Source organism: Siphateles boraxobius, unplaced genomic scaffold, assembly GCF_051911475.1.
Source record: "Siphateles boraxobius isolate OS27281-9 unplaced genomic scaffold, OSU_SipBor_1 12, whole genome shotgun sequence".
Lineage (NCBI taxonomy): Eukaryota > Metazoa > Chordata > Actinopteri > Cypriniformes > Leuciscidae > Siphateles > Siphateles boraxobius.
In genome coordinates, this window is record NW_027508722.1 from 20,842,504 (window position 1) to 20,856,095 (window position 13,592).

General features: G+C 36.4%; 1 protein-coding gene across 2 annotated transcripts in view; it reads left to right on the forward strand.

Annotated features, from left to right (window-relative positions):
- Positions 1-12,929, forward strand: part of snx27b (sorting nexin 27b) — a 33,704-nt gene extending 20,775 nt beyond the window's left edge. Inside the window, exons 6-13 of one of the 2 annotated variants that reach the window (XM_077211115.1) lie at positions 47-125; positions 4,218-4,381; positions 4,857-4,946; positions 5,500-5,649; positions 9,207-9,335; positions 9,407-9,466; positions 9,541-9,603; positions 9,693-12,929. In XM_077211115.1, coding sequence (XP_077067230.1) covers positions 47-125; positions 4,218-4,381; positions 4,857-4,946; positions 5,500-5,649; positions 9,207-9,335; positions 9,407-9,466; positions 9,541-9,603; positions 9,693-9,737 — 780 coding nt within the window. In that variant the 3' untranslated portion in view covers positions 9,738-12,929. The remainder of the gene's footprint in view (positions 1-46; positions 126-4,217; positions 4,382-4,856; positions 4,947-5,499; positions 5,650-9,206; positions 9,336-9,406; positions 9,467-9,540; positions 9,604-9,692) is intronic. The other variant, XM_077211105.1, reaches the window with a different exon arrangement.
- Positions 12,930-13,592: the final 663 nt, after the last annotated feature.

Here is a 13,592-nt window from a genome sequence, read left to right on the forward strand (position 1 = left end):
TAAATCCACACATTTCATTAATTCTCACTGTCTCTTTTTTTCCCAGGCTGTAGTAACGAAGATTGGGATGGACAGCATTACTGCAAGTTATTTTGCTCTGTTTGAAGTCATTAACCACTCCTTTGGTGAGGGCTCTTCATCATTTTTCCTGTATTATGTGTTAAGGATTACTAGTAACTAAGGGTGTAATCGTTCAGATTTTAAAAGTTTTGGGGGTGGCCCCGCCTTGGTTGAAATCGCTTTCTGTTTAGATTGCATTCCAGTTTAAATCGCTTTTCGCCGCGCCTATTACCATATCACCATATCTGAATTTCATCTCCAGAGGCTTCCTCAGCACTTGATACACAATGATACAAACAGTAACGAAGGCGTCAGGTTTTTCCGTACCAATTAGAGCCCGACTGATATGGATTTTTGGGGACCGATACCGATTTAAAAAAAAGCCTGATACCGATATATCGGCCGATATTATTTATGTGTACAGTAGCAATATAATTTATGTGTATTATAGTACAGTATAAGTCAAAAGTTTGGACACACTTTCCTATTGGTGTGTACAAACTTTTGATGGGTACTGTATAGAGAATACACAGTATTTAAACAGAATAAATATATAAACGTTTTGCAATGATCACTCAAATGTGGTGATCAAAGACTTGTGTGACAAAGATATGTAATGGAGGCAGGGGGAATGATAGAATGAGAATTATACATTTGATCTGTAACAAAACTAGTTTGCATTGCATATTATATTATATTCTAAATACTGTTGCATAATCTTCACTAACGACTTTGTCTTTTAATTTAGTCACGCTATATAAAACAACTTGTATCAATAAATATATCAAAAGTGTCACTGACATTATCTTCTATTTTTAGTCTTAATTCCTCTAATCTCTACCAGTGGAGGAATAACTCAGATCTTTTTACTAAAGTAAAATTTATAATATCATAATGAAAACGTTTTTAATTACATAATGTACAGACTTTTATACTATTTTAAATTAGTAAGCAAAATGTACCTACTAAACGTGAAACTAGGCTACTCTTAATGCAAAATGGCCCTATATATAAAGTGTTATAATTATATAAGTTATTGGAATATTGCTTGATGTTGTAACGTAGCGTTATAGGCAGAATGAGCTTTAACACTGTGTCTACACACCGGACGCGGCCGTTATTGCTCGCGTGAGTCGTAACAGCTGTTTACCCGAGGCGCCGAAAAGCACCCGTTACAGAGCAGATTGGGCCATCCGTTTACTGTCGGAGATTTGTCGATCGCGCCACGCATTTTAATCAATGTTTAATTAATCAATTGCCTGGATTTAATAAATAAGAAGTAAATATAGCAGACAATATAATCAGGACTTCTCAGCTGCGCGCTTGCAATAGTCACAAGCTAACACAATATGTGACAGAAGCTGGCAGCAGAGAAATCAATTCAGTGAATTACACTGTGCAAATCAAAAGTAATAGTCTACTACCCACTGGATGAAGAAGGGTTGGCTCTCAACAGAACATATAATATTCATTTTATTTTATTTTATTTTTCGTGTTCGCATTTATGAGGAAAAAACGGACGTGACAAGCTCCGCAAGCGGCACTAAAGTGCTTTAAAACTTTCACATAGACCTCGAACAGAAAGCACAAAGCTTTCTGTCAATTAAAGTCAATTTCATTTTGTATTAATTATATCTTAATTTTAATCAATGTTTCATCAACCAAATGCCTGGATTTAATAAATAAGAAGTAAATATAACAGACAATAGATAATCTCGAAACGGAGGCGCCAGCGAGTGAACTGCAACTCGCCTCATAAATGAACCGAAACTCAGCGTATAGACCTGAGAAATATATCTATTGAAATGTCTACTTTTAAACAGAACAAATCAAAACAAAAGACAAACTGCTCTCTGCTTATGTAGGCCTAATCCTTCTGAAATGTACTTTTCTCTCTGGCGCGTTCAAAGATCGCGAGTCCGCATCCTCAACTTCATCTTTGCAGCCCACAATGACTGAAAAGAAAACACTTGTTATTAATAAACAATTAAAATGTCTCCTTGCTATATTTGATGTATTCATATCATTGCTTTTGCCAGTTCATTGTGACAGCTTTTAGGTGCTTTATTGGCAGCGCCACCCTTACATGAATCACCGCACGCCGCATTTTTTTTTATATTCATTTATCGGCCATTATAAATGCCGATACCGATAGTTATGAAAATGCCTAATATCGGCTCGCCGATATATCGGTCGGGCTCTAGTACCAATTGTAGCCGAGTCCTGATCCTTTTGAAGTGCATTTTCATCCCTGAAAACAGTTACTTCTTGACATGAACAACACTAACCAAACTCTTCCAGGCCTCAGCTACTACTACAGTGTTTGAGTCAAAGTAGACGTTGTTCGCAGCCAGCTCATGAAGATCATAGGCTGGTATTATGCAAATTTGTTACATTGTGACGCAGGTATGTAACAGGAAGTGGGACTGGAATTACTGACGACTCGTTTCGCCAGTTCCGAATCGATTATTTCTTTTAGGAGACAACAACTTTATTTGTCGTGCACTTTGATGTTTAAAACTTTGCAGACCTTTTACATTCACAAACAGCTATATTACACACTGCATAAAAGGTAATATTTAAGTAAAGCAAATCACTAAAAATTATGCATTTGTGAATCAAAATAAATAAGCATTTGTTTGCTCTCCTCAAGTTAAATCAATTGTAGCCGAGTTAATGAACATCCCGACGTCCACGCTGATGGATTCATTTAAATGAATATGTAAATATGTGCTACATGCTTTCCTTTCAATAACAAAATAAACATACAATAAAAATAGATGAGAAAACACCATTTAAGAAATCATTTGATCATAGTGATGTGGATGTTTGCACATCACATTTATTTATAGCCTGCTACTTTAAAAGATATTGCTTTAAAGCCACAACTATCATAACTGTTATCTATAGGCCTACTGTAATTGAGACATTTATTGAAGAAATTCATTACAACCGACAAATTTAATGTCAGAGTGGCATTTGAGAGAACGTCGCTTGACCGGTGAGCGGTACATGAGTAGAGCATTCGCTTGGGCATGAGTGATTAAGCAGAGCACACTGGCATAGAGCAGAATAGTTCATTGTATCACACTTTCTTTTTTCTTCTCTGTGAATGTACAGCAATTCACTGGTGCAGAATTACAGTAATTACTTTTGAAAATGGATGCTTCGCAATTCATTCACATTTAATATTCATATTTGTAGATGTGTCCTAAGATATGAGATGAAATGCAATGCAAGCATCCATCAAACTGTTTCTGCCATTTCTTGAAGTTACTTGTTCATGTTTGTATGTTTTTCATATAATTTTCATATAACTAGAAATTTAATGGAAAACAATTTTACAGATTAAGAAATACATTTTTACTTTTGTTCTAAATTTTTTGCTTTGTATTTCACAATTGTGACCTAATTTCACAATGTAAATGTATTTATTTTAAACCTTATTAATTAACTTCTTATTCTGAAGCAAAAACCTTCAGAAAGCCTTCATTTAAATGTTTCTTTTTTTCTTTTTTTTACATAAAATACACTTGTCAACATTACACACACACATACACATGTATCTGAATGTATGGGGTTTGTTAGCTCATGGCTCTTGAATTAAACAAGCCTCTTTTTACTAATCTTCTTATCCAGTCACTTCATGAAGCCAAAATGTGTTCGGCCAGTATGTGTTGTTTTCACATGTGTGATTCATGCTAAAATATCTTCAAAACCCATCCACATTTTATGATTTGATGTGTCACAAATTGGCTGTACTTGTATCTTTAATTGCTCCCAAAATATCCAAACAGTTAGTTAGTATGTTTTGGAGAGTTTGTGGGTGCTTTATATTTGGTGTTGTATTTAATACATGGTTTCATAGAGCAGCTTTGAACATGTTTGGCCAGCATGTCTCAACTCATGTGTTTAAATAGCAGGGTCTTGTGTTCAAATCAAGCTCAATGTTTATTGATTAGTTTTATATAACTTTAATACCTCACCTCAATATATTATATTAATGATATAAAGTAATATATAATGATAAATGAAGTACATAATAAAGTCCTTCTATGATTTTGTAAATACTCTGACTCATCATTTTGAAAACTTTCTCTCTGTCCCTGTTTCTTACTGCTTATCTACCTCTCTATTCCTGTCTCTCGATCTCTCAGCACGCAAGTTGGCCCCTAATGAGTTTCCACACAAGCTGTATGTGCAGAACTACACATCTGCCATCCCAGGCACCTGCCTCACACTCCGCAAGTGGCTCTTCACCACAGAGGAAGAGATTCTTCTCAATGACAACGAGCTGGCTATCAACTATTGCTTCTATCAGGTGTGTGGGTGTGTGTGTGTGTAATGCATGTATTGTGCAAAGGACACAAATATGTATAATGACATGGGTATTACACTGGTATTACAACTTGAACGCGAGTTATGAGGACATTTCCTGAGTTCTCATATTTCAAATGGCTTTAAAAAAATACTCAGCAGTGTTTTATTAAAAATGTAAAAATGCAGAATGTCTCCTGTGATGGGTAGGTTTAGGGATAGGGGCAGTGTAAGGGGATAGAATATACAGTTTGTCCAGTATAAAAACCATTACACCTATGGAATGTCGTCACAAATCACAAAAACAAAGGTGTGTGTGTGTGTGTGTGTGTGTGTGTGTGTGTGTGTGTGTGTGTGTGTGTGTGTGTGTGTGTGTGTGTGTGTGTGTGTGTGTGTGTGTGTGTGTGTTTGTTTGTTTGTTTGTTTTCGGCTATGCGTTTTCAGACTGTACTGGTGTTTACTTGTTCCCTCTCTCTCAGGCTCTGGATGATGTGAAAAAGGGATTTATCAAAGTGGGAGAGACATCCTACCAGCTCCAAAAGCTCACTGAACAGAGGAAAATGACCATGGTCAGTCTCCAAACAATTCAGAGTTATTCAAATGAGTGGAGGTCTGGGGGTTAAAGGGGATTATTCATCCCAAAATGTGTGCATGCTGTTATGTTTCTGTGGAAAATTTAACTTTTGAATTATCAAGCTCTCAAATCAAATATTGCACCTATGGCATAAGTTTAATAACATGAAGTTTAAACATTTGATTTGATAGTGAAAGATAACTTAAGGATTCAGAAGATTTTTTTTGTCTATTACTTTTAGACCATCATTTTGGTCAAATTAATCTTTAATAGCTGTAATAATTTAACAACACTGTTAAATGTAAGATTTGCAAATCTATAAAACGATATTTTTTAATATTTTTAAGTGGCCTTAAAGGCATTTAAAATGTAACTAAGGATTTCTAATTCAAATAATTGTTTTTCTTTTAAATGTAGTTTCCACAAAAATATCAGACAGCACAACGGTTTTCAACATTGATAATAAAGAGTTTTAATAGCAGTGCATCCCTTGAAAAGTGATTGTGAAAAAATGAATCTTAATCTTCCTATACCATCTTCCTCTGTAGTATTTAGGTATTCTGAGGACATGTGAGGGTTACAATGAGATTACTTTCCCGCACTGCTCCTGTGACTCGCGTAGGAAAGGTCACGTTGTCACAGCGATAAGCATCCGCCACTTTAAACTCCATGCGTGCACAGAGGATGGCACTCTAGAGGTGAATGTGTTTGCTTTGAAAGAGTGAAACGTTTCTTGCTAGCAGGCTTGTGAACAATTCAGAATTGAGAATGACTCTTGAATTCCAATTAAATTCTTGAATTTGAATTGATGTCAAAAACAGGATCTATAATTACAGTTCGAATTTGAATTTAAAGAAAGCAGAATTGTAATTCAATAAAAATTCAAAGAAATTCTAATACATATTTTAAGTAAAGTGTTTAACAATGAAGCTTTACAGTGTAAGTCATATATGATTGCATTACGTATTCTATAAATGATATTAGTTTGAACTACTTGTACAGATTACATTAACAAGAAATGTTTTCCCCCAGCAATGAATGTTAAAAGCTCTAGTCACAGAACAAATAATTAAGTTTGATTTATTGTAATTGTAATTTTGTGGAACATGACTCCATTTCCCAGAATGCTTTACTTTTAACCAAGTATTTAAAATGGTTGCCAAACAATTTGAGGTGGACATTTGTTTGAAAGCTTCTTTTCTACACAATTTGATGGTCAACACTGGACTTTTTAAGTTTCAGAAGTCCCTTACAACTTCAGATTACAAACAATTGTAGATTTGACACCTGTAATAACAGCGAAATGGAAAATAATAGCAGGCCTAAAAGGTCACCTGTACTAGTTCATTTTGAAGAATCAATTCCAACAAGAACACCTGGAAACCACAGAGCTATATGCAAGCACTGCAGTGCTCCAGTCTGTGGCTCCATCAAGGCTACTTCAAATTTCAAAAGGCATCTACAAGTAAGTTAACAGACTTCTATTTTTAAAACTATCTCTTGATGGTATTATGCTACTGATATTTGATATCATCAGTGTTGGGGTCACTACTCAAGAATGTGAAGTACACATTATTCACTTAAAAAAAAACATAATGCATTACCTTACTTGTTATTCTCTATGGATAGTAACTCATTACTATACTCATTACATTACTGTAACGCAACACAGCAAGAGCCTGGCATATAGCTCATAAAGGGCTTAAACACACCTTCGACTCACAACACAACAGTAACATTAATGTGTTACATTACTCAGTTACAGCCAAATGTGAATATATTATTGCATTACTTCTTGGGGAGTTGCCCCCAACACTGGATATCATATGTGTTTAAAAGCATGCAAGCACACTTTTTACTTATTACTTATTGTAAATCAAGAAAACAATTCTTGTCAATTGTGGAATTAATAGAAATATTTGTTCTCTTAAAGAGTGATCTACATTGAGGTACTTTTTTTCCTATAGAAGAAACATCAGGAAATCTTGATGGACTGTGAAACCAGCGGTTACACAATCCAGCCAAACCAGAATGAAGATCGTGATAATCCTTCTGAAACAGCAAGTTCCAGCTCTAAGTGGTCACCAAATAATAGACGACAAGTTGCTCTGACTGACAGTGTTGTTACATATATTGCAAATGGTCTCCTCCCTCTCTACACTGTTGAAAATAAGGATTTCATTATTATTTTGCATTTGGCCCAACCCTCCTTCACAATGCCCTCCCGAAGAGCTCTCAGCCAGGACCTTATCCCTCAGTGCTCAGCTACTGTAAAATCACATCTGATTAATCTGATGGAAAAACTGAGCATATTTGCCTGACAGTAGATCTTTGGTCAAGTCGATCAATTAAGTCATTTTTTGGAATGACTGGCCATTTCATTATAGAATTTATGTTGCAGAGTGTAATGCTGAGCTGCCAGCGTTTTAAAGGGAGGTATTAGGCTGAAAACATTTGTAGAATTTGAGGATGTTCTTCAAAATTACAATATTCAGAACAAAGTGTCATTCATTGTGACTGATAATGCCTCCAACATGATAAAGGCATTCACCCTCTTCCCAACAATACATGTTGTTGAAAGTGAAGACGAAGAGCAGGATGAGACATCTAATTTTGAAGTGGTAAATATTGAAGAGGAGATGTCTACTTCCCATCAGAGAGAAGCTCATGCTTTGTCCACACTCTTCAGCTTGTGGTTCGTGAGGCCGTGGATGATGCTGGCTCCATAAAAAAACGTACTTTCTTTTTTCACAAGTCTACACTGGCTACTGACACCCTAGAGGGAGGGCACAAACTTCAGCCTGTGAATTCCACTTGCTGGAATAGCAAGTTAAAGATGCTGAGGTTTGTTTTAACTGTTCCAAGTGATGTACTTGCTGAGCTCCATTGCCCCACCCAGCTGACATCATATGAGCTGAAAATAATACAGGAGCTTTGTGAGATATTGGAACCCTTTGTGGAGGCTACAGACAGATGCCAGGCTGAGAAAATGGTAACCTCCAGCTTCAGCATCCCTTGTGTCAGGGGCTTAAGGCATGCTATCAAGAACATGAAGATGACCGGTAATAAAAAGTTTGTGTCAACTCTACAATCCTCACTTGAGAGCCGTTTAACAAAATTTGAAGACATGGAATGCTTCCAGGTGGCTGCCACACTCGACCCAAGGTTTAAGTTGGATTGGTGTATTGGTGAAGTGCAGGTAATAATCAAAAAGCTTCTCACTGCAAAAGTTGAGTCTGCCTCCTCAAAAGGGAATGCAACCATGGATGGCAGTGCTCAACCAAAGAAATGCCCAAAACTGTTACCCTACATGGAAAGTCAATCATCTGCCATGTCAGCTGACACAGCCCCGCATGAGGTACCTGTGTACTTGAGTTCCCCTCGTCTTACAGAGGATACTGATTCTTTGGTCTATTGGAGAGAAAACCAAAGCCATTTTCCTGCCCTAGCTTAACTTGCATGTAAATAAATATCTTGCCATACCAGCTTCCTCTGCACCAGTTGAGAGAATCTTTAGTGTTGCAGGAAAGATATTCAGACCAGAACGGTGCAGACGCAATGATAAAACATTTGAGGAGCTTTTGAGAATTAGATGCAACAGTGTTGCTCAGTGAGTTTTGCATTGGAATAAATGATAACTGCCTTTACAACGACTTTGTGTTATTTGATTACTTTGAAATGAAAATAACATTGGAACAAAACTAAACAACATTGTTGTCATGTTGTCATTTATTTCAAGAATTTGATCATCTGTATTTTAGAAAAAAATGTATGCAGTGTTGAGGAGTGACTAATTACGTGTAATGAAATTGTTATTAAATTACAAAATTAATGTAATTGTATTAGTTGTATTACTGAGGTAAAATGTGTAATTCAATTAGTTACTTATCAAATTAAAAGGAAATTGCTTTGCATTGATAAAGTAATCCAAACCACATTTATAATGGGTAACTTGTAACATTTCCAAAGTAACCTTCCTAACACTGAATGTATGTGAGATTCAACACATTGTTTCTGTTGTGTGACACTGAAATTTCTTTGAATTGCCATGAATTAAATTCCACTTCCTGTGGGGCGGAGTCAATTCAATTCAAATTTCAATCCATGAATTGATTGGAGGCCAATTTTGCACAAGCCTGCTTGCTAGGTGTCATAATTTAATTGTAGTACATGTTGATACCACTCAGAAACTTACTTTTACAAGTAAGAAAAAACAGTTCAGCTGCTTAATGATTTGCCCTTTGTGTCATTACAGAATCAGGTGATAGCGTTCGAATGGTCCGAGATGCAGAGATGGGACACGGATGAAGAGGGAATGGCTTTCTGTTTTGAGTACGCGCGAGGGGAGAAGAAACCTCGCTGGGTCAAAATCTTTACTCCTTATGTGAGTCTCGTCCATGTGATCTTGCAAATTGTATTTATTCTTGTGCACTAAAGATGCCTTTTCTTTTCCAGTTCAACTACATGCACGAATGCTTTGAGAGAGTCTTCTGTGAGCTCAAATGGAGAAAAGAGGTGGGTACTTAGAGCAAAAGACAGGCAAACACTCATTTAGAATGTGTTATTATAAGATTGATATATTTTTTCAGGTTGAAGAGGAGGCCACAGACAAGGACAATAAAAACTGCAGTAAAGATGGTATGTGCGGTAAGGTAAGGCTCTGCCTGCCTCCATATTGAATTGTGGATGTTAATGTCCATCTATAATGTGTGCTCTTCTGAAGCTTGTCTATCTTTGACAGAATATCTTCCAGCTGTTGAGACACAGAAGGGATGGAGGCACATGAATGAAGAGATCATCTCTTGAATTCTCGAATACATGCACACGTACACTAAAAGCTGCATACAGTGACTCAGAAAACATTTCAAACCAGTCCCATATGCTTACATGCACTCCACCACTGATACACACATACTGAAATACGAAGATATGAAGCGGGAATTGACACAATCGCAGTGCAATGATGAAAATAAGAAACTACAAGAGACTTTTAAAGACTTACGTCATTTCATTTCATTGGACTGGACAGAATTATGTTGGACGAACTGGAGTTGACCGCCAGCTCAGGACAGAAGAGACGACACTCAAAGACTGTAATGCTCCAGGAGGCAGATGTGGTCATTGACATGGCACCAGCATTGTGACTAATTCATGTCATGTGACTGGTCACAAGACGAGGTCTTCAGATGCTGACAACTGAGAGACTGAACTGTGCTTCTGGGGACTGTGTCAATTTAAAGACATGGAGACGTCAGCAAACTGACTAATGTATCATCCTGACACTAACACATGCACCTGTGAGGGCAGAGATGCTCTCTCAGAATGTGACAGTTTAAAGGTACTCTATGTAACTTTTAGCGCTCTAGCGGTTAATAAACAAAGCTGCATGAATCTTGCGGAAGAACATTGTGGCCGGAGTTAATGTCTTTACCGGTCACACAGGTAATGGGATCCTGCTAGGTCTAAAATAGTCTGAATATAAACGCTTATTATCGGCGTACTGAAGTGGTTCAGGATGAGACAAAAACACGGTTTGGAAGATGGATTCATGATGTACCCACTCATTATATACATTTTGAAAACCAAAAAGTTACATGGTGCACCTTTAAACAAAAAAGATTATAAAACAAAAACATTACTACATTTTCCACTTGGACAATCAGAGTGAGAGAGAAAAAAGTATTTTCAAGTGAGTGGAAACGAGGCCAAGAGAGACAGATCAATACTTTCCATGCTTTTCCACATTAATTTGTCTCTTACCTCACTATTGCCACTGTGTTGGTAGTAGGTTTGTACAGATTTTCAGCCCTTTAGCTGAACTGAGGTTTTTAATTTAATTGTTTTTTTTTTGTGCTCTCATCTGTCTTTTATTCTTCAAAGCAGTATTTGGTTGCATTAGCTATCGCCAGGCCCAGATGGAATTTCTGTGCAGATTTTAATGGAATTTTCTCCTATTAAAATGTGTTAAATGGGTCAATGACGTGACGCTCCTTTTAAATCTATTATTTATTCAAATCAAAATGTTAAAAATGCGATTCATATATAAAGATATTAAATACAATTTCTTCCTTCTTTTTTGGGGGGGGTCTGGGGGTCTGGATTTAAAGTCATGTGGTGACTTTTAAAAAAAACGATGATAATCCATAATAATGGTAAGAACAATACTTTATTTAAAAAATACATTTTCAAAAAAAGTTTTAAATGAGTGGTTCTCAACTGTTTTGACTTGCCTTACACAATTTTCAAAGACCCTTCATATTTGATATATTTTTATATATATTTTGCTGTAATAATTACAAAGCCCATGTTTTGTTTTCAAACTTTTTTGTCAAAACTGGGAGTGTCCATATATTAAATAAACTAACCAGTTAATGTATGATTCCAGAATTTTCAAAAACATACATATTTCAATAAAACAATAATGTTTTTATAAATTTTATACTTGAATTTTTGGGGCTGTGTTTTATTTTTTATTTCAATTAAGTTATTTTAATGGGCTCTATATATGTTCTCCTCTTGGACACTCTTGCGTGTCATTGACCTAAACACATGCAGCTAAAAGTACCTATATTGGTAGCTAAATGCATGATTAAATTAATAAGTGAAAAATCAAGGGCTGAAAAACTTGTGAATTATGAGTGTTGTAAATCTGCAGAGAGTCTGTGTGGATCTGGCCATCAATCTTGAACACCTGCGCACAAATCATCTGTAACAGAGCTGTGTGGGTGTTCACTCAGCTCATATATAACTTCAGTTTAACAGTGTTATAAATGTGCAGCACTGAATTGGAAAGCCAATAGTGTTAATCGTGAATATTGGGCTGCTTCTTTTATGAGCTTTAGGCTGTCGTGCCTTCATCCAGCAGTAGGTGGCTCACCCCACAGGAAGCCGTCTGCATCAAACCATGTGTGAGTGTGAGCATTGCATTTTTTCCCCCTTCCCCTCCCGCTCCAATTTTACTTATTGTAGCGCAGGCGCATACAAATCTGTCAGACCAGACCAGTCAGGACATGTTTTGCCCTTTTTAAATAACATATTTGTGTTAAAAGACTGCAATATTCCTTTAAAAGTTTCATCACATTCATTGACTTTAAAGGAATATTCCTGGTTCAATACAAATTAATCACAATCGCCACAACGTTAATAACCATGACAAGTAATTTAAAATAAAAATCTGGGTTACAGTGAGGCACTCATAATGGAAACGAATGGGGCCAATCTGGGAATTTTTTTGTTTGTTTGAGTGTGTATGAACTTTGTTTTCTTTGTAAGGTTATATCCAACTTTTGAAACATAGTTTCATAGTTATGACAACCTCTATACTTTAAAGTTCAAATAATACACAAGTTTTACCAGAAGAATTAATGTTTTATAAGCTTCATATTTCTGCTTTTAAATCCTCTAAATATTGGACACACTGTATCCTTGATTGTCGAATTTTTTGTGTGTGTTTGTTATACTAAAGAGGTGAATCAAAATGAATTAGCTAGTATTCAACCAGGAATATTCCTTAGACAGATTGAGTAAGCGACGACTTTGAACAGAACCATCAGTGGATTTATGTTGTGTTGGATTTCTACAGCTGTCTTATATAACAGTTATGCTGATTATCATGGGATTTCACAGATTCACGCAAAGCCTATGCGCAAGCATACGGAACAAATCTCTCTTCTTTCTTGTCAGATGGCTTGTCATAGATTTAAGATGAGACTTTTAGCTTCTTCTCCCCCCTCTCATTCTTTACGCTTTCATTCTCTCCTTTTGTTTGCTCTGGTTGTTTTTCCTCTATTAATCAAAACGTTAATTTATTTGAATATGGAATTCAAACTCAAATATCTCTGTACAGTATTTTCAGCGCTGTGAGTTTTTTCTCAGCTGCGCTGTGGGTAACCTTTTCAAAAAATCAGGCACAATGTAACTAGTATAAACCGAAAGAAGCAATGTAGGACACACTGCAAATAAAACAAAACAAACAGTATACCTGGAGGAGGTTTTTTAATCGTAATCTCAAGTTGACATGAATTAATGTAAAAGCAAAATGTTTGGTCATAGCATTAAATTAAAATGTAAAATATTATTTTAAGTAAATTGATTTATTGACCCAAAGCTTCTGTCTGTGTGACCTTTTGGTGGCCTTTCAGTGAGAACCAGTGACAGATACACTGAAAAGTGAATCTTATACACATCGAAAAGATGTGGGCAGAGGTGCCAACGCAGGAATAATTTAGCAGCCGTATAAATTGTGAATGGGATTAGTAACAGTAGTGTTGCTCTCTGTGGGTCATGTCACTGACCTTCACCCCAGTGATTTTATCAGGCATTTAACAATTAAAGAACAAATGGGGCCTGAAACACAAGACAGCTTGTGTCACTTCAGCAGCAGTGTGAGCGTCAGGCCTAGTAAAAGTTTCTACTGCCTTTGCCAGCTGAGGAAGTTCAACCTGCCACTGAAGCTGCTGATACGGGTCTATTAACTAGTCACATAGTCTGTCATGTACACCTTTAGAACTGTCTGGTAAGGTTTGCTCACCAAATCAGACAAAACAAGGCGGCAGCGAACAGTCTGGACATATCGCTACCTCCAGAGCAGGTTATCTTTTAATCTTTTAGATGCCATGAACTGCCAAATAGGCTCCTTGAA